The sequence below is a fragment of the Pimephales promelas genome, chromosome 4 (genome assembly GCF_988280905.1).
Source record: "Pimephales promelas chromosome 4, fPimPro1.hap1.1, whole genome shotgun sequence".
In the NCBI taxonomy this organism is placed as follows: domain Eukaryota; kingdom Metazoa; phylum Chordata; class Actinopteri; order Cypriniformes; family Leuciscidae; genus Pimephales; species Pimephales promelas.
Genome location: NC_142772.1, coordinates 12,622,527 through 12,643,199, shown reverse-complemented (window position 1 = coordinate 12,643,199; position 20,673 = coordinate 12,622,527). Strand labels below are relative to the sequence as shown.

Sequence of the window (20,673 nt, the reverse complement as noted above, 5' to 3'; positions counted from 1 at the left end):
ATATAACAAATGAGAACACACTAGAAACATAGGCACCTTAAACATAAGTATGGACTGAGAAACTATTGATATCTATATTTTAAATCTACTTACGAGTCCTAGAACAGAAACAAGTCAAGTCAAGTCAAGTCACATTTATTTATATAGCGCTTTTCACAATACAGATTGTATCAAAGCAGCTTCAGAGTGATAACATGTAAGTAGCACAACACAGATCAACAACATTGCTAAACACTAAATAACCCCAACTGAGCAAGCCCAAAGCAAGCCAAAAGCAAGGCGACAGTGGCAAGGAACCAAAACTCCATCAGATTGGATGGAGAAAAAACCTTGGGAGAATCCAGGCTCAGTCGGGGGCCAGTTCTCCTCTGGCTTACATTCATATTGTTTAAATATAAATATTAAATATAAATATTGAAACAGAACATTAAAATTACATGCAGTTCTAAAAAGCAGCTCTTCATGCCTAAATACAACATCACAACAGCAGTATGGTGGTGGGGAGAAGAGACTAAGGTGGAGAACACCGAGAAAGACACCACACAACTGGTGGAGGAGCCCATGGGTGTGCAGTGGAGGAAAGAAAATGGCATAGTGGAGGAGGCGCAGGAATAGAGGCTCATGGTAGAGGTGGTACAGACCAGTTCAGAACATATGGAAGACCAAGGTGAAGTCAGGAAGGCTGGAGAACCAAGGTGATACCACTTTACTGGAGGGCCAAGGTGGACGTAGAAAATCTGCAGATTGAGATCAAGCTGGTGGGAGTGACAAACATGGTGAAGCTGGAGGGATGGACTACAGTGGAGCCAAATGATTGGAGGGTGCAGGTAGAGTCTGTTGTTTTAACTAGAAGGTGACAGACGATGTGTAGTGTATTCATAGTCCTAGAACACATAGAACAGCAATTATAAATACTAAATATGCTCAGATCAAGTCATTTTAAATATGTTTTTCAGTTAGAATGATAGAGTAGGTTACCTTGATGGAGCCAGAGGGTTGGAGAACCAGTGTGATACCACTGAACCAGATGATGTTGTGGAACCAGGGTTGTCAGACCAGAGCGAAGTCTGAATGATGAGGGAGCCATTGAACCAGAGGGATGACAGGCCATATACTACAACCAATGGACTGAGCAACAAAGATGGAGCCAAGGCGACAACAATCAAAACTAAACTAAAATAATCAATAGCAATAAACGGAACAAATACAAGAGTTTGAATAGAGATGATGAAAGAAAAAAAAAATAAACACAACCAAGCATAATGTTTAACCAAGGAAACTAATAAGAACACAACAAACAGGTAATTCAGAAAACAGTATGTCAACAGAAGAAAATTAACAAAATTAACATTAAAATAGGAGTCCAAAATCAGAATAAGACATCTAGAATGTTGAAGTTTAGTGCCTTTGTTGACCTTATTAAGCTTGAACAAGCAAGTTTTAAGTCCTACTTTTCCACCTTAAGACATTAAATATACGTTGTATTCACATTGCAATACAAAGTGTAATGAAAATTAGTTCTTTCTGCTACTACTGTCCTGTTGTGAACAGTTTCTGTGAATGAAAGTATGCATGGTGTCATGACTATACCACATCTGCGTATCATCCTGTATAATCTTGAAATGTTCTCATATATTCCTACAAACATAACAAAAAATATTTTTCCATTATGTTGTAATTTAAAAAAAATCTGAATATGAAAAAACTATGTACACTCACATAAAGTCTGTATTTAGAAGCATAGATTTAGCGACGTGCAGTCTTTTTGTTGTCTGCTGTGCATCAAATAAAGTAGTTTTTTTTCTCAAATAGATGATCAGATGGTCAGTTGTTCTAAACCAGAAGATGATGGTAGTGTCCTCATCATAATCCTACGAAACAATAAAACAAAATTTAGTTGTTTGATGCAATATTAAGAACATTTATGAATAATATTGTTATGAAAAGCAAATTCAAAACAGCATTTAATAAATATACTCACATCAGGTCTCTATGAAGATGATTCTTTGTTCTGATTACTGATGGTAAGTGTCATGAAACTGCACATGGAACATGGACAGAGGTGATCCAAACGCAGGCTTTATTAAGAGGAGAATCCAGAGACAGGTACAGGGAAGCATGCATGGGTCAAAACGAGGTAAGCAGTCCAGATCAGCAATAATACAATGCAGGGATAAGGCAAACAGGAAGACGAGATACAGGCAGGGAGTCCAGTAACTGTGAAACCAAGAAACACTAAGAAACCAGGAAAATGCTCGATGCAGTAAGACACTTATAATACTGAGCCACGAAAGGTAAAACTCAGACTTAAATCAGGGACCCTCAACAGGACCAACAAATGAACCATAATTAGTCCAGGGTAAAACATGAAGGAAACAATAAACTAGGAAGGACTGCCCCCCCCCAGATGTTCAAGCGGGCACTCCATTGTCACAGTAAGAGATGAAATGTTCTTCCTGTTCTTTTAACAGGAAGTAGGTCACTTAAGATGGAGGATGAAAATGGTCCAATTTTTGAATGGAAATCCAGAAGATAAATTGTCCTTAAGCTTCACATTGTGGCTTGAGAAAGGTTTCTGCCTCAAAACGTGAAAGTAACACTTCAGTTTTTGGCATCTTACATTTTTTTAATTGTAATTTACTTGAAATTAATAAATAAAATTAGCTGTACAAAAAATGTTTTATGGTATTAAATAATAGGGAAGAAAAACAGTGTTGTAAGTAGAACTACACAACTTAAAAGTTCTTAGCATAACATAATGGCGATATTGAAGACAAACACTTTAGCTAGATCAGGAAACATATTTGAATTTTATGTCAATTTATCTGACATACGCATTTATTTTACAACATTTTAGAAAAAAAATGACTACTACAAGAGGTGGTTCTACTTACAAACTAAAGAAATAATAAATGAATCACCAAGTGCAACTTTACAGCATGGACATAGCTTGTGAGAAAGCCATTCTGAATCTCAAAATTGTTCAGAATTGATTCAAAAAAAGGATGTTCATTAAAAATGTAGTACTACTAAAAGTAAATAATTTGAATTCTACAAACCTGAATACTTAATACACTGTAAAGAAATATTGTTGGTTTAACTTAAAATTTTAAGGCAACCAGGTTACTTCATTTTTAAAGTTCATTGAAATGGAAAATTGAGTTAATACAATGATTGATATTGATTTAATCATCAGAAAGTCAAAACATTATGTTATGTGAACTACATAAATTATTTAAGTTGATTTGACAAAAGAAAAAATGTTGTGATCACAAATCATGAAATTATTATTATTATTTTTTTACAGTGTATGATGGTCTGGCCCCATAGTCAAAATCTCAAGCTACAACCATTCTATAAAGTCATAACACTACTGGGTGTGGTTTTGCATAATACCAAAAAACTTGCTGATTCAAGCTTAATGCATTTATTAAACCTTTAGTGATAAGTAAAAAAAAAAAAAACCTGGTAACCTAACCTAAAACTAAAAGTAACCTGGGTTGGCTGACATAATTCTAAATAAAACTTTTAAATAACCTTGCCAAAAACAAAAGCAAACAAAAATCAATATACAATATAAATATTATATAAAAATATACTATATATATATATATATATATATATATATATATATATATATACATATTAAATATACAAATTGCCGATTTAACTGATTTCACAACAAACGTTACAACAAAATATTTGGCATTTTTAAACAGCTGCTGAGTAATTTCAGAAGTCCTTATTTATATCTATAAATAAACAAGTTTTGCTATTACTTCCATGATGTTATGTTCCAATTCCTTCAACATACACTAATCAAAATCCACTAGCTATGTATTATGGGGTTGATTGGCACAGTTTTAAACCATAAAACAAAAAATAAAACAAGTTCAACTAATTTGTAATTGCCATGTGGCTTGACTTCTTGCCCAAATGTGTTGGTGAATATAAATAAACTTGGGATGATCATCTTAACAACAGTGGCAATGGCTTATTCAAATATCTGCTCTATAAACATTTAGTGGTAATTTACACACCATGGTGACCATGGTAAGGGTAAATCAGAGTTCCTATTTAGGAGAGGGAGCCGGAGATACACAGTAAAAAGGTTAAAAGTGATAAAAAAGGGAAAAAGTGTAATTTAACCATCAATTAAAAAGACATCCAGTAGTTTGATGAAAACTTAAAAAGATTTAAAAATAAACCTTGTGCCAATCAACCCCTTGTGCCAGCCAACCCAGTCTTCAGTACCTTCCCACCCCTAGGGAGCCGCCTTCTCTGTCTTTCCTCCCTACCCACCCCTCCCCCAATGGCAGGCGGAATCTTTAGCACAAATCTTTATCACAGCAGTGAAATGACTATCGCCTGGTGAAAGCTATAGTACGTTTGCACAACGTCAACACTTATACCTTCCATAGCTTTAGTATAAACATGATCTATTAATGTACCTTTTTCCGTTGTAGGATTTTGTACCTGTTGACTGTATCCATGACTTTCCATTAACTTTACAACTGAAGATGAAGTAAAGATGTCTTCGTTAAAGTCTCCCATAATTACTTTCTGTCCTGGATGCTTTTCCACCTCTTCAATAACCTGTAATAGCTGTTGTCGAAACATGTCAGTTTTATATGAATTGGGCTTGTACAAAAGTGCAGCAGTCAAATTGACATGTGGAACTGTAAAGTATAACCATTCTAAGTTCCAGTTCTCAGGAGTAAAGATGTTACACTCAATTTTCTCAGAACAATATATGCCAACTCCACCGCCTCTCTGATGTTTTAGATCAGTAAAAACAGCATTACTGTTATCATAACACTTAGCTCTTGGGTTGTGCTTGAACACAAATTCTGGTATTTGTGGTTCTTCTCCTTTGTCCTCAACATTTAGCCATGTTTCTGTCAAACAAATACAATCAGCATTCATTAGAGCTTTATGTGCAAGAACATCCTGAAAGTGAGCTTTCAGACTTTGTACATTAACCAGCATTATTTTGAATGTACCAAATGATTTAGTAGAACTGTACTCTTCCAAAGGGAATTTTGGCATATCTTTCAAGGCCAACTCAATTTTGTCATTACAAAATATAGCCGACTCTTTAAAGTCCTCAATTATCAACCCACTTAGAGATCTTACACGGCTCAATGCAACATAAGCTTGCCCTGCTGTAAAGATTTTCTTCAGTGATACAACAGCTTTATCTACTGTGAGTCCTTGCACTTTGTGAACTGTACATGCCCATGCTAATCGTAGAGGAAACTGACGCCTTATACCACCATCATTTGTGACTTGGTCTTCTTGTACTTCAATGACTGTTGAGTTTTGGGAGAATCTCTGGTGCATTTTAGATCTCTGAATTTTACCGACATTTGGATTATCAAACTCCACATGAATAGCTGACGGGAAATCATCATCCTTGTTTTGACTTTTACTGATGAAAACCACAGTCGCAAATGCTCCGTTAACGAGGCCGTCTGCAACGTCAATGTTTTTCTTTAACATAACCCTTGCTCCAATACCCAGAGAAACGCATGCAGACAAAGATGAATTGAAAATGTTCCTATGAAATCCAACTTTACGTTCCATTTGTCCAGTTTTTGAATTTTTCACATAATCCTGAGCATGTATGCTGATTGCCTCCGGACAACATTCATGTAGCCTTTCAATGTTGTATTTATCAACTTCAGCATTTGTAGCAAATATGTGAAGATCATTACAATTCTCCCCTGTTTCACAGTTTTTCAACATAGCAATATCAGAAGTGGTAAGAGGTTCATCTTTCTTGCGTACTCTGAGGCGATTTAACATTTCAGCAAAACTTGGATCTTGTTGTCGAACAACTTTAGTTAATTCAGCAAGTTCAAAGTTATTCTCCCATAGGTTTACTCCTTTGGCATTAGCGTAGAGAGCAGTTCCTTTAACAGGCGGAAGCTGATAAAAATCTCCCACTGCAAGAATGTTCACTTTTCCAAAAAGAGAGTAGTCACCAGTTTGTTTTATTTGCCGCAACCTTCCATGAATATATGACAAAAGACGATGGTCAACCATAGACACTTCATCAATAATCAAAATTTGCAAATTACCCAATTTTGTACGTAAAGAATTCATTTTGTCATCACTGAGAGGCTGATATGGCAGTCTGACGTTTGCACCAATTAAAAATTTGTTATGTATGGTTGAAGCTCCAATGTTGAAGGAAGCCACTCCGGTTGACGCGGTCAAAAGTACAGTAATATCATCAGGATTCTCAGACAACTGAGACAACAGTCTGGAAGATTCATACTGTATTGCCTTAATTAGATGACTTTTTCCTGTGCCTGCTCCACCAGTAAGAAATAACCGAAATGGTTCAGGGTTTTCTCCAAGTATTTTCTGTAGACACCACTTTTGCACTTTATAGAACACAGCAGATTGTTCTTCATTTAGTGACCTCAGTAAATGCAGTGCATCTTCTCTTGGCATTGTAGTGTGGTTTGTCTCAATAGTACACACAGTCTGAGGATTTCCTGTCAGATCTGGAATAAGTTCTTGAGTGTCCTCTTCATCAGGTAATAGTTTATCCTTCATCAGGTCTATGCATTCATCGCGCTGTTTTTCTGTTTCAGGACATATCTGGGCCCAAGCATCTTCTAAATCCACAACTTGCTCTAAAAGCTGTTTAGCTTGGTCTATTTTGTCAGTTTCCTTTTCAAACAATTCTCTGTTGCCATCAACAATGGATTTCACTTGTTTCACTTCACAACCAGTTTTTATGACACCACTTTTGTAGAATTCCTCATATGTCTTATAGTTACTTGGCTTAAGATCACAGTCATCATAATATGGTAAGAAAAGCTGCAGCAATGAATGATAATATTTTTCTGGATCTTTAGTGGGTGAAAACCTTGGATACCTCACTACTGCAGGTTCAGTTTGTGTCCTTCGTTTGACATGGCCATTGTTATTATTGAGTTTAATTATTTTATTTTCGGATGTCTTGTTATGTGAGGAAACCTCTGATTTTGTCAGAACTCTGTACTCAGAACAAAAACTGGCAAGACATAGATTTTCTACTGGCTCTTTCTTTGGTCTGTTTTTGTACCTGTCAATGAGACTTGTCATCCAAAAACTGCTGTCATCATCAGATTGGTCATTTTCCACTTTGTTTCGGATCATATTCAAAGGCAAACTCATCTTTACAGGATTTTGTCCTATCGGAATAAATTGTACTTTACGAGAGCATTCCTTCAAATGCATGCCTGTCAGTCTGTACACTGCCTCTTGAGCTGAGATTTCTCTGTTGTGCAGATAGACACTTCCCAACTGTTTTAATGATGCTTTAGCATCAACATTTCCATTCATAGCTTCGCTTTGAGTACGCTGAAGCAAGAGACCCATTTCTTGTTCTGCTTTTGTGATGTAACTGATTATATAGACCACTACAGAAAAGGCATCTGTGACATACTGAATGTCCATATTCCCCTGCCAAGCACGCAGTAAATCTCTGTTATACTGGTTTACCCAAACATCTTCTGGATTTCTTTTCAAGACAATACTTTTCTTTTTGGTACACCTGTTGTATGCTTTTTCAAAGATAGTTTGATTAATCCCAATAGATGAAAAAAAGGCATCGACTGAATCAAAATTGACATCAGAATTTAAAGCAGTTTTGACTTTCTTTATAATTGCACTTGCTGTGTCATCACCATCTTTGCCTTTCAACTCATCTACATGACTTGGTCTTGTAATAAATGTACGACTGGATGGTGGTCGTGGGAAATTAAATCTACAAACTGTATTTTTCTTCCGACATGTTTTTGAATGTCTTGTACTGTGTTTCTGAACACTGTTAACTGTTTCGTAAAGTACAGTATCATTTTCTGGTGGTGTCTCACATGTGATGTAAGTGTCAATGAACTCAGCAACCGCAGGATCGTTGTCTGCATCATTATCATTGAGCTTCGGAGCATCTTCCACCCAGAACAGACAGTGCACATGAGGAGAACCACGCTGTTGAAATTCAACACGGTAAAAGTAGTCTTTTATCTTCCCAATAGGCTTTGCTGGTGACATTATGACATTTTTTAGAAAACAATGCCATCTATGATCAAACATTCTTGCTGCAGTGACAGGATTTCTCCTTATGAGTCCACACTTTTCAGACCAGTCAAGCTCATCAACGTTTTTTTGTTTCCCCTCTTGCTTAAGAATACTGTTCATCATTTCAGGCCATCTCATATCAGCAGAACTAAAAGATGCAAAGAATGTTGGTATACCTAGTTGTCTTATCAGGGCAAACAGATCTTTTTGTGTAGACATCCAATATGGAGGAGTTCCCCTTACTGGTCTTAAGAACTTATAACCTTCATCATAATTTAGTATTCTTTGCAAGGAATCAGAGTTTGTTAGCATATCTTGTGTTACCTTTAAGCAATTTTTTTCACAACCTTTCCTTAGTGCAATTGATACATTAGAAACAATTTGATCAACCTCTGATATATATTGGGCATAGAAAATGAAGTCTGTGCTGTGTGCAAAACGTCCATCTGCATTTAGTAATCTTGCATTTAGGTATCGTGACAATGTGATTTTTTCCTGTCTTTCATCATGAAATGTTGGACCACCAGTAGGATAGAGAACAGGGAAACACTTTGCCTCATTGTCTTTATCAGTTAGCAGCCTGACAGGACTGTTACCTTCACCTGGAGCAACATTTAGTACATCATGAAAATGTTGATCAATTATTTCTGAACCCAAATCAACAGGTTGTAGTGATGTGTCTGACAAAAGACCACTTTGTTCTTTAATATATGTTATGTCTTCCTCTGGGTCATCTCCAGCTCCAGCTTTATCATCTTCATTTTGATCAGTTACATCTTGTTCTTCCATTTCAAAATCATCATCATTGTTGTCTAATTCATCAGTTGCATTCAAAGAGTTTACCCACTGCTCATTAAACTCCACATCATTATACCACTTATTATGTCTGACCAAATAAGACAGCGCATGTCTGACACGATCAGTGCTGACATATTTATATTCATAATGGCCTTTGTATGTTAGTTTCCGTTTCAGTTTTATTCTTATCATGTGGTCATCACATTCATTACGTGGGAGAATATTTGATACATCTTTGGTATTAACAGGAACACACACTACAGGACCATGACATCCTTTTTGTTTTCCACGGGGAAGACAAAGCAACTTCATAAAAGGAATATTGCGTGCAATAAGATGCTCTTCCAAAGAGTTCAGACCTTTTAGTTCTTCTGGAACATCCACCAAATGCATGTTGTTGGCAACACTCTCTTCAGGCAATTTTCCACCAAGGATTTTACGATGGCATGTATAGCAAATCCACAATTTACAAGCCGGATTACCTGATAAGCATCTGTTCTCACATTCAGTATTACAATTATGTAAATGCTTTAATGTGATGCATCTTTCTGCCAGATCATTAATTTGTTGACCTCTGATTTTATAGCAATCTTTTCTACATTCAACAACCTGTTTTCTGAACAATAAACGATGGCAAACACAGCAAACAAATTCTGGACCTGTACTGACTTCTCGATGAAACTGATTAATAGTGAAATCAATGTCTTTCTGTCTCTCCTTCAGTTTTGCAGAAATTTCTGATTTTTTTTGTAATTTACTTATACGAAAGTTTTCATCATTGTTGTATTTCCTTTTAGAATTTTCACAAACAATAGCTTTAAAGGCTGGGTTTCTGTGATACTTAATCTTTGAGTATTGACACACGCTAGCTTTAAATGAGAGGTTTCTGTGATATTTATTCTTTGAATATTGACGTACACTCGCCTTAAATGCAGAGTTTTTGCGATACTTATTTCTTGAATATTCACATACACTTCTTCTAAAGGCTTTATTGCTTTTATACTTAATCTTAGAATAGTGGCGAACAAGTTTTTGAAAATGAATATTTGTGGAATACTTAATCTTTGAATTTTCACGTTTTGACTGCCTTACATTAATATTGTTTTTATATTTACTTTGAAGATTTTCAAGTTTTTTGTCTTTATAATCACTGTCTTCACGGTATTTTGTTTTAGAGTTCTCAATTTTTTTCTGCCTGAAATCAGCGTTGCTGTGGTAAACCTCACGTGCTCTTTTGCATTTAGAGTTCTCAGTTGTGTCATTTAATTTTCTTTTTCGCAAATTGCGATTTATGCTCAGATCATCTTCTTCAATTCTACATGACTGTGCACAAACATTTTCTTGATTTCTATTTTTAACACATGTAACAACTTCATAGTGATTTCCATTGCAGTGCTTCAGATAGATTGCATTATCTGTAAATGACTGTTCGGTAGGAACATGTGCATTCCATCTGTCATCGTTAAATGTCATTACATTGATTTTCAAAAAGTCAGCTAGACCAAATATTTCAACATGACTTCCCCAAGTTCCTGAAAAATTCATTTTAGACTTTGTCAAATAATCTTTCATTGATGTAATCTCTACATTTAAATATCTCGCAAATTTAGAACTGTTAGCTTCAAGATGTTTCACAACTGCACGTCTGATTTTCAGGTGTTTCTCTTGATTACCACAAACTGCATGTGCTATTGATCGAAACAAGCAATTACCATCTCCTTTAATGCTTTTCGTTTGGCACGGTACTCCTAAAGAGCACACATTTGTGTCTTGAACAGCAACACTTTCATTAGTCAGTTTTAATCGCGTACACAAAGCGTCCTTATCTGCAGATGTTAAAGGTTTAAAACTGAAGTCAGTATTTACTGTAGGTCCAATAATTACATCATCCATAAATATATCATCATGTACTTTCTTCACATGTGGGAGTTTTGACTTAGTCTGTACACGTCTATTTTTCTTACTTGAATCCACATTGGTCTCAACCAATTTGCAGATAGTTGCTGGTTTCTCTGCACATGTTTTTTCTCTGCAACCAGGGTTTCCGACACACTTACTCTGCTTTGCTGCTCTCGTTTGTGAAACATGTGTGACGCCGCTTTTTTTATCAGACTTGCATAAAGTTGTCTCAGTGGTCAAAGGTTTGAAACTGAACTCTGCATATACTGGAGGTCCACTAATGACATCTTCCATTAACAAATGATCATGTGACTTGCTTGCATGCACAACTTTTGACTTGGTCAGCACACGTGCATCTTTCTTACTTGAATCTGGACACGTCTTCATTGATTTGTCTGCACTTGTTTGTTGACTACGGTTACCGATGCACTTACTTTGCTGTACTGTACGCGTAGCTGAAACTTGTGAGACACTGCCTTGTTGACCAGACTTACATAAACTTGTCTCAGTTGTTGCTGTCACACCCGTAACTTCAAATGGTTTTCCCTGACCTTTCAGTGACACGGCGAGGTTAACAACATGATTAAACAACATGTAAATGTTGTCTAAATAAACTACTACACTTGTGCCTGCATTGGATACCATACCTTTACCATCACGAGAATGTGAATCAACTAGGGCAAACATGGAACCAACCTTAATAACTGCACAAATGTAGCCATAAATGTTCAACAGACATGCATCAGACTGAAACAGGGCCCTCTGAAGTGCGTCTTCTATAGACATGCTCACATCTCGCAATGTTTCCTCATAAACATCAACACCAAAAAACCCACTCAGAGAATCTGACATCTTTATTGAAAATTTTGTGTTGAAGAGTGTGTGCACAGTTGGCAATTCTGGAACAGCAACATAACCACGTCTATCATTGATCTTCCCCTGCCGTCTCATAGAGGTGTACAGCTCATCTCCATGCAACAGAACTGTATCCAGGTCCTCTGTTGTCCAGGTCAACATATCCTTCAGCTTACTCATCAAGACTGCTGTGAGGCTGTTTGCTGCACACTGTCTGCCACTGTTGAAACCAAAACTGGAATCACCTTGATGAAAGGAACCCTGTATGATTCTCTGTGTAAAATTATCAGAGTTAATGACATCTAAAGATGAACACATTGGAACGTTTTTGGAAGACATTGGAAGATTTTTGGAAGTCATTGGAAGGTTGGCAAATGCCGGGAAGTTTTTGGAAGTCATTGGAAGTTTGGCAATTGCCGGAATATTTGGTAAAATTGGGAAATCCATGCTCTCGATAGTAGAGCCGAAGGACACTGCCTTTTTTTCAAGAGGAGGCATAACCTCAGCAGAATCCATGGAAAAACTGAGCAGTAGGCGTTCAGCATTCCTCCTCTTGGCCGCCCGGGATCGACGAAAGCCCTTTCCACGTGGCATCTGCAATTACATAACAAACATAGACAAACAAGTTTAGTAAAGTACTTACTGAATTTTATAAAGTAGCCTAAAACGTCTTATAAGTAACATTTATCATTAGGTCATAAGCTAATAAATCAGCATTTGTTCTTAATTTCTACCTCCCTTTTTGTAAAAAATGTTCTCCTGAACATATTACAAATGTGTTTACAAACACAAAAATACACTGATACCAAAATATTTTCACGTAGATCAGCAATACTTTACAACGACTTATTTTCTGATGAGTTCTGAAAATATTCCAAAAAGTTCACAGAACAAAACTTCACACAACATTGCTAGTCAATTAGTCACCAATAAAAATTAATTTTAAGGATTATCAGTATTTGATTAAAATAGAACTAGATATAACCATAAATGTTGACCACAGGATGCAAGTATGTCACAAAGTTTTTTTAGTGCAGTCGCATTATTGCAGTGTGAACCCAAACCAAAACTTTCTGAAAGTATAAAATGTAACAAAACTAGGGCTGTCAAACAATCGCATCCAAAATAAAAGTTTGTGTTTATATAATACATGTGGGGGCACTGTGTATAATTATTTTCTATATATAAATACACACACATGCTTGTATTTATATTAAAAAATATTTTCATGTATATACTGTATATAAATTTATATATAATTTATATTATATATAAATATAAATATTTTATATATAAATAATTTTTTTCTAAATATAGGCTACATGCATGTGTATGTATTTATATTAGGGATGGGCATTTTTAAAAAAATATTGCATTCGAATATTAGGGTTCATAAAAATCAAATATTCGAATATTAGTTTATTTAAATGACATTTAACGAAAAAGACGTTATTTACATTTTTTTTTTTAAGTTTTTGTCACCATTTCTGAACAAGCTTACAATTAGGCAATATGCACAACAAGCTTACAATATATGTTAAAGTTTTCTTTTAGCTGAAAAGATAACAGTAGGCTGCACTGACAGATGCTTCAGAGATACAAAGATAACAGCGTTTTTAACAGCACTTTACGTTTTCTGTTCTTAAACCGGATTCCCTCAACAAAACTTAAAGGAAGTATATGTATCAAAATCATTTTGCTATTATATAAGTTATCATATCTGATCACATGGGGTCCAGCTGAGTTTATCTGCAGTCGTGATGCAGTGATGGACAACTGTCTTTCCTCATTCAACTGTTTGGATTTCATGTGATTTCTCATTGTGGTGAAAATATTTTAATAAATTAATTAATTAATTTGATCAAAAGTAATTCCATTTATTAAGATCATTTTCAAGTAATTCCAAAGTTCGCGAGGCAGACGACAACATTATGTGATCAAATACAGACTTGTTAACACACTCCACAGCGCCATCCAGTGCATTTAATTATAACTCCAAGTCAGAGCTTAGGATTTATCATGGACAGCAAAGCAACGTAGTAAAATTTGAATAGTATTTTATTTTTCAAATAATAATTACAGATTGAAAATTCGAGTATTTGTGCATACCCCTAATTTATATTACAAAATAATTATACACAATGCACCCACATGTATTATGTAAACACAACTTTCATTCTAAATACCATTAATCGTTTGACAGTCCTAATCAAAACGTGAACTTTAAATTTTTTTCAGGTGTGAAAGTGCCCTAAATTACCAAAACCAATTAATATACTTTCAATTAATTTTTAAACTGTAAAATAATGCATTTAACTTACACAATGCCTTGTATTACATATATTTTTATTTTTTATTTATCACATAACTTTAATAAGCAATTACAGACATCAATAATAATAATAATAATAATAAAATTCTATTATTTATTGTCAGTATTTGTTTTATTAAAATAGAACAATCACAATTTCAACTGAAAATTTTTACACAAAAAATAACTCTTCTATTAAACTGACTAGTTACACCTTCTTTCTACAATAAATTTATTGACCTTATTCGGATTTTATTGATCAATTTATTTAAGCTCTACATATTTTTATATAAGTATTTTTCCCCATTATGCAATATAATAGGTTATTCAAAATATTTTATTTTGTGTTGAGCACAAAAAAAGAAATAAGTACAATTTTGAAACAACTTTAGAGTCAGTAAACAATCACAGAATTATCTCTTTTGGGTGAACTACCCCTTTAAGGACAAACTGGAACACTACACCATTTTATGACATAGGGCTTATTCAACGTCTCCTCTACATTATGATAAATGTTTAAAAGCATTTTTTTATTAGTGCATGCGTTGTCTTAGTTTGGCAGTGCCGACATTAGCTTGGAGTCTTCCTTTAAGACCTGTACGCAATGCATCCAATTTTTTCTCAAATGTTTGATTAGGGGAAAGCAGGACACAACTTAACACTTTTTGACTTTGTCAATTTCAGTAAAACTACTTAGGGTTTAGAGATCCCCCCCCCCCCCCATTAATTTACCACACAATTATGTCTAATTTTGTTATATTAATACAGTGTATACTTTTTTTCTTGATTTACCCTGAAAGAATGGGAGTAAAATGTGACAACATGCCCCATAGGTGGGATACATTGTAACATGTGACAAGCACATTGTAACATAACCATATAACAGCTTAAATTGCTATCTGATCTAATAAAAAAAAGAAAAAAATGACAAAACCAAAATATTTTCTTCATAAAATACAATTATTAACTTTTTCATATAAAATAATGGCATTTTTTAATAATTAAAAATATACTAATTATGAGCTTGACAACAAACACACTGGAAAACAGCTATACAGCATGGTTCAAAGCAAAGTAATACTTAATAATTTCTGAACATTGACTCTCAGTCTTTATTTACATGTTTCTCTTGTGTTCTTAACCCTTCGGGGTCGCCAATCACGCCAATGTGATCAAGTTACATGTTTTGTTTAAGACGTCGAAGCATAAAAACAAAGTCACATTGAGTGCAGCCGTCCACTTCTTTCGAAAGTGCTGACTTGAAACTCTATTTTACTTTTTGTTTTGTGTTGATAGACCAAGTAAAAACGGAGATATGATCATTTAAACTTTATATAAAAAAATGTACACGTTTGTAAAAGAATGCAAGATGTGATGTGACAGATGTTACATTTATTCTAATAACTTTGTCAGTTTTTGTCATAAAACAAAACGAAGAAAAAATGTGTGAATCTGCTGATTCTGCTCTTCAGGCTGCACATTTTACAGAATGAAGGAGGAGCCTACTGAGCCAAAGACGCGAATGTGAAATGCAGGAGATTTACGGAGTAGACAAAGAGAGAAACATAGACGTTATATATATTGAGAGAGAAATTATTGCTAGTTTGAGTAGATTTTGAGAGTAATTTAGGAGTGTTGTAGATAGTTTAGGAGTAGTTTAGGTAGTTTAGGAGTAGTGTAGATAGTTTAAGAGTAGTTTGGGTAGTTTAGGAGTAGATGAGATTAACTGTTTTGAGAATTGGCACAGATATAAAAAACAACCACAAATAAACACACCTGATATTTGTCGTAAATAGTTGAGTGTATGGTTTAATTTTGTGTTAATTTTACCTTTTGTGTGGTATATTTGTACTATTGAGGAACCCCTCTTACTCAAGGAATGAAAGCCCTGTAATGTAGCTAGCTGTGTAATTGAACATGAAATGTTTTGTACTTTCTAAGCAAAAAAGAAAAGAAAAAACGCCTATTGCCACACCTGCATTTTGCTGTATAGTTTCATTTTATCCCAATTTGACATTTTTTATGTTGTATGTTGTAATGTGCACTATTTGAGAACCCTCATTTTCAAGGCCTTAAATATAGCTCTCTGTATATTTTTGTGCAAATTTTTTTTTTAAAAGTGGCAAAGCTAAAATGAATAAAAAAAGCCCATGGCTACACTCGCTTTTTTGTAAATCATATTTTTTTTTGTATAGCTTGATTATATCTGAATTTTACCTGTATATTTTGACATTTACAACTTGGGTTTACATATTAAACCTTTTAAAATGCTTCATTGGGCATGTTTGTATTTTTTGTAGTAGAAAAGCTATAATATTTCTATTCGGATTTTATGTTTTTTGTGTGATTTTGGGTCCAGTATGTTGATACAGTACATCAAAGTGATAAACTAATTATCTGGTCATATAGGTGATGTTGTGATGAAAAAAATGATACCAAACATTGGTATGGTAAATTTTTGTTTATGTCGCAAAATTAAAAAAATATAAAAGTACTCAAAAAGGGCCAATATAATAGCATATTTCTACAGGGGCACATTGTAACGCATTGTTACAACATGCCCCTCTTGTACAACTGGGGTTTAAAACCCTACTAGTGTCTTCTGCTAATTAGCGAAACATTAACAAACTATATCAACTGTTAAACAACACATCAGGATAATAATAATAATAATAACAGATTTGTCTAATTTTAAATAAACACAAAAATAGAGATGAACATTTTATTTAAGTAAAAAATGTACATATGCTAAGGTTAAATAAATGTTCAGTGACATCTTACAAAGATTTCGGAATTTTGACGCATTTTTTTCTCTATACTGTTGAAATGGCAACTAGAAAATACCAGGGCAGCAATGATTCGTCGACGTTGTCGACAAAAATCGATAATAGAAATAGTCGACAATGAATTTCATTGTCGATTTTGTCGCCACACATGTTTTTTTCGACTGAGGCATGTCTCTTCATTACAATGTCTGCTGAGTCGCACATGGGCATTCTCTGCTGAGCGGTAACATACAGAAATGGTGGTGTCCAACGCATCAGCTGCACATACCAAAACATCTAAAGTTTGAGAGCATTTTAGCCTGAATACAGTGAATAAAAAGATTACCTGTATCATGCAAAGCAGTCCTTGCGTATCACAGCAGCACGTCGGTGATGCACGAACATTTAAAGAGAAAGCACGTCGAACAGTTGAATAAAATTTGAAGTTGAATGAAACGGAGTTAGCCTCGCCTCAGTAAGATTTACCATATTTTAAAAGCCTTTAATCTTCTCAAAAAACGACAGTGCGCCTTATAATCCAGAGCATATATGGATCAATTAACATTAGTTAACAACGCCCCCATTATTAAATTTACCCACAAACTCACGCTTGTGTCCATCTTATGCCTGATTTGTCACACAGCCAGTTCAACCTCGTATAAATCAGGTTATGTGTGTCTTGCGATCACTCTTAACAGACACACAAACAGACACACTCTGTCCCCAGTGCTGCTCGCGCGTCACAGAATGTTCATAAAGCGCTCCCCATTCACAGTAACGGGTTGTCTCCTTCAAATCAGCCAGCTGTTGCTATCAGCAAGCCACTGCACATTGAATTGAATACTCATATGAGTCAGGCTGCGAATGTAAGTTACATGCACGCCCCAGTGCGCTCACACTAATAAATGCCTCACCTCCAGCGCCGCGCACTCGCTACATTCCCAGCACATCTAGTGGATGTATAACGCAACAAGTCAGTATCTTATGCGCCTTATAATCCAGTGCGCCCTATGAAAAATGATCTAAAATAGGTCATTCATTGAAGGTGCACCTTAAAGTGCAGAAAATACAATAAATAACATAGAAGTCAATACGTTTTGTTTTGGATCACGAGTAGTAAAGTTCTTTTGCAAAACAGATTGACCACTGAATGTATTTCAATAAATGCACTTAATATTTTTGTTTACTGTTTTATTGCTGCTAATGTGCCTGCCCCTGGTTTACAGGAAAAAAAATGTTTACTTGATTGTTTTTTTCTTGTAAAACAAATGTGCCTGTCCTTTATAAAAATTATAGAGGTTCTCTATTTATATATTTATGTCTATACTGACCAAGCACTGTGCCAAATTGGTTTTAGACAGGGCATTTTTATTTACTTTTAGTATGAATTGGCCTATCAGCAGCAAAGTTCAATAAAATATGCAGTTTTTATTGAACTACCCCCTTCTTTCTTGTGTTTAATATAATTTTCCACAGAATTAAAGCAATCTCATGCTAAATTTTAGAAAAATGTAATAATTATCCGATTAGTCGACTAATCGTTTCAATAGTCGGTGACTATTAAAATAGTTGTTAGTTGCAGCCCTAGTAAATACACCAAGTTACAGCATTTAAAACTGTGTTTACAACTAGCACCACGTTGCCTTGTGCCCCACACTCCCCTACACTTTAGTCCAAACCCAACTGTGGTAAATCTTTTGTTGACAATATTAGCAAAATAACACTCAAAGATATTTGCTTCATTAACCAGATCCTGTTTGACAGGACTGCAGTGCATGTGAGCTTCGGGTTTATGTGTTAAAAAAAACCGCCTATTTGAACAGTGCATTCTCAAGCGTATAACATGTTTAAGCATGAAAATGTGAACAATGAATTTAAGTTAATTTTAGTGTCTCATGACTGAAACTATACCTCTGCTTTAACATTTGATATAAATATACGTCACATTGTACAACATGTTGAGATAAAGACGCAAACTTAACTGATAAAGTGTTTGCTATAGCACAATATTACAATATTTTCAAAAGTTGATTGTGCAGACATTTTACTGTTCCACAATAAAAAAAAATCTTGTAATTGAACCAACATTAAAACATTTTATTGCCGTGCATAATCATAATGGCAAAATGTCTATTAAGTCTACCACACGCAATACAATACAAATATAAGTTAAACATGTATTACATACAGCTAGGTGAATTATTACACAATCCATTCCAGTAGCTACACACATTCACCTTTCAGTACCTGTACACACTACACTCAAACTTAATTACCACTACAACTCTGCAGCTAACATGCAATTTATGTCGCAATCGACATGAATGCATTCTAATTGACGAATCTGAATGTAATTTAGATAAACGCAGAGCGTATGTGATCAAACAGCATAACACGACAAATGACAACTGGAATATTTTTACCTCACAGAAAAATATGCACTTCAGTCTGTCATATTTCTTGTTTTATTTATATAAATCCTAATCTCAAAATGTTGCAAGTTTGGTGATTTTCAAACTTATTTTAGCACAGGATTCCAACATTTGATCATAATTTCGATAAATCATAAAATATTTTTCACAAAACGTATCATATACATTCATAACAACAACTAATATATATATATATATATATATATATATATTATAAGTTACTTAAATAAAATACTTTACAACGATCGACGCCACGGTGAACAGGCCTCACTCAATTAAAACACCATCTATCGCGTATTTTTCACAAATACACAAACCATATCAAGTAACATAAAAATACTTGAACTATATTAAAAATATTATGGATGAGCAGTATCTAATTACAAATTAATACGATTATAAAGTGAAAGCAAAAAAAAGCACATTTTACCTTCTTCTTCTTCTTCTTCTTCTTCTTGGGTTTAATGGCGGTTGGCAAACCATTTAACGGTGCATTACCGCCACCAACTGGACTGGATTGTGAAACGAAAGATTAAGCAGAAAAAAAAAGAAAAAAGAAAAAAAAAAGAATTATATATATATATATATATATATATACTGAATTAATTAAAAGAATCTAATAGGTATTATATATATATATATATATATATATATATATATATATATATATATATATATATATATATATATATATATATATAATACCTATTAGATTCTTTTAATTAATTCAGTTTCTTTAAGAAACCTAATTATATAACAATATATCTGTCCTGCTGTTTTCCCCAAGAGACCTGACAATAACACCTCATGATATTTTGCGTTCCGTAGTGACTAAAAGAGGTGCTTCCTTTTAATATTGTATTTTCTACACTAAAAAAGAACATGTTCCACTGTTTCTGGTTCATTACAATAAGTACATTTCCCAGTTGGGTGCTTATCTATTTTATAAAATAAAAAGTTTAGACCTGTATGACGATTCACCTTCTCAGACAAGTTATTAAACTCTTTTCCAACCTTTTCCAGCCCACCATCCTCCCAGCATCAACCTGTCTCTGTCTGTATAGCACATTTTACCGTTTCAGAGATGAGCATAAAAAGGCTTCCTGTCTACCAGAAAGGAAATATGTTATCTGACAACATTCTCATCTCCCCTAGTGGTTGGGAATTTATAAATATTTACCTTGCCTTTCACATTCAGCATTACTATTATATAACATTATCATAACTCATAATTTATTAAGGACACTAGATATACACTATTTTTGCAACAACAAATGTATACATATTGTCAATTTTACTACTCTAAATTAATAAAAAATACAGGCTATACTTTTTAAAGTAAAAATCATTTCTACATAACACACAAGATGCATTTTTTTCTCAAACATTTCTAACAATTTTTATTTTTCAATTGAAAGCCAATCAAAACGTAGCTCATTGCATTTAGTCGTTTAGCAGACACTGCTATTAATTGCAATCAAACTATTGTATAGATTAAAGCTGTTTTACATACTACAAAAGAAATACTGCATTA

The 20,673-nt window shown here is 34.3% G+C and overlaps 1 protein-coding gene across 1 annotated transcript; it reads right to left on the bottom strand.

Moving 5' to 3' along the window:
• Positions 1 to 706: 706 nt before the first annotated feature.
• LOC148981643 (uncharacterized) lies at positions 707 to 19,603 on the bottom strand. Its single transcript, XM_089129772.1, has 5 exons — positions 19,570 to 19,603; positions 11,473 to 12,225; positions 5,027 to 10,200; positions 979 to 1,128; positions 707 to 884 (listed from the first exon to the last, which is right to left on the bottom strand). Exons 2-5 carry the CDS (start codon positions 12,223 to 12,225, stop codon positions 707 to 709), a joined length of 6,255 nt encoding a protein of 2,084 aa, XP_088985898.1. The 5' UTR covers positions 19,570 to 19,603.
• Between the last annotated feature and the right edge of the window lie 1,070 nt (positions 19,604 to 20,673).

Coding starts and splice junctions, on each gene's coding strand:
- LOC148981643 (XM_089129772.1), bottom strand. CDS start 12,225: ATGCCACGTGGAAAGGGCTTTCGTCGATCCCGGGCGGCCAAGAGGAGG. Junction 10,201..11,472: donor ACATTTGTGCAGTTATTAAG/GTTGGTTCCATG, acceptor GTTTGTGCACAG/TCATGTAGAATTGAAGAAGA. Junction 1,129..5,026: donor CCAAAATTCCCTTTGGAAGA/GTACAGTTCTAC, acceptor TTTGTTGCTCAG/TCCATTGGTTGTAGTATATG.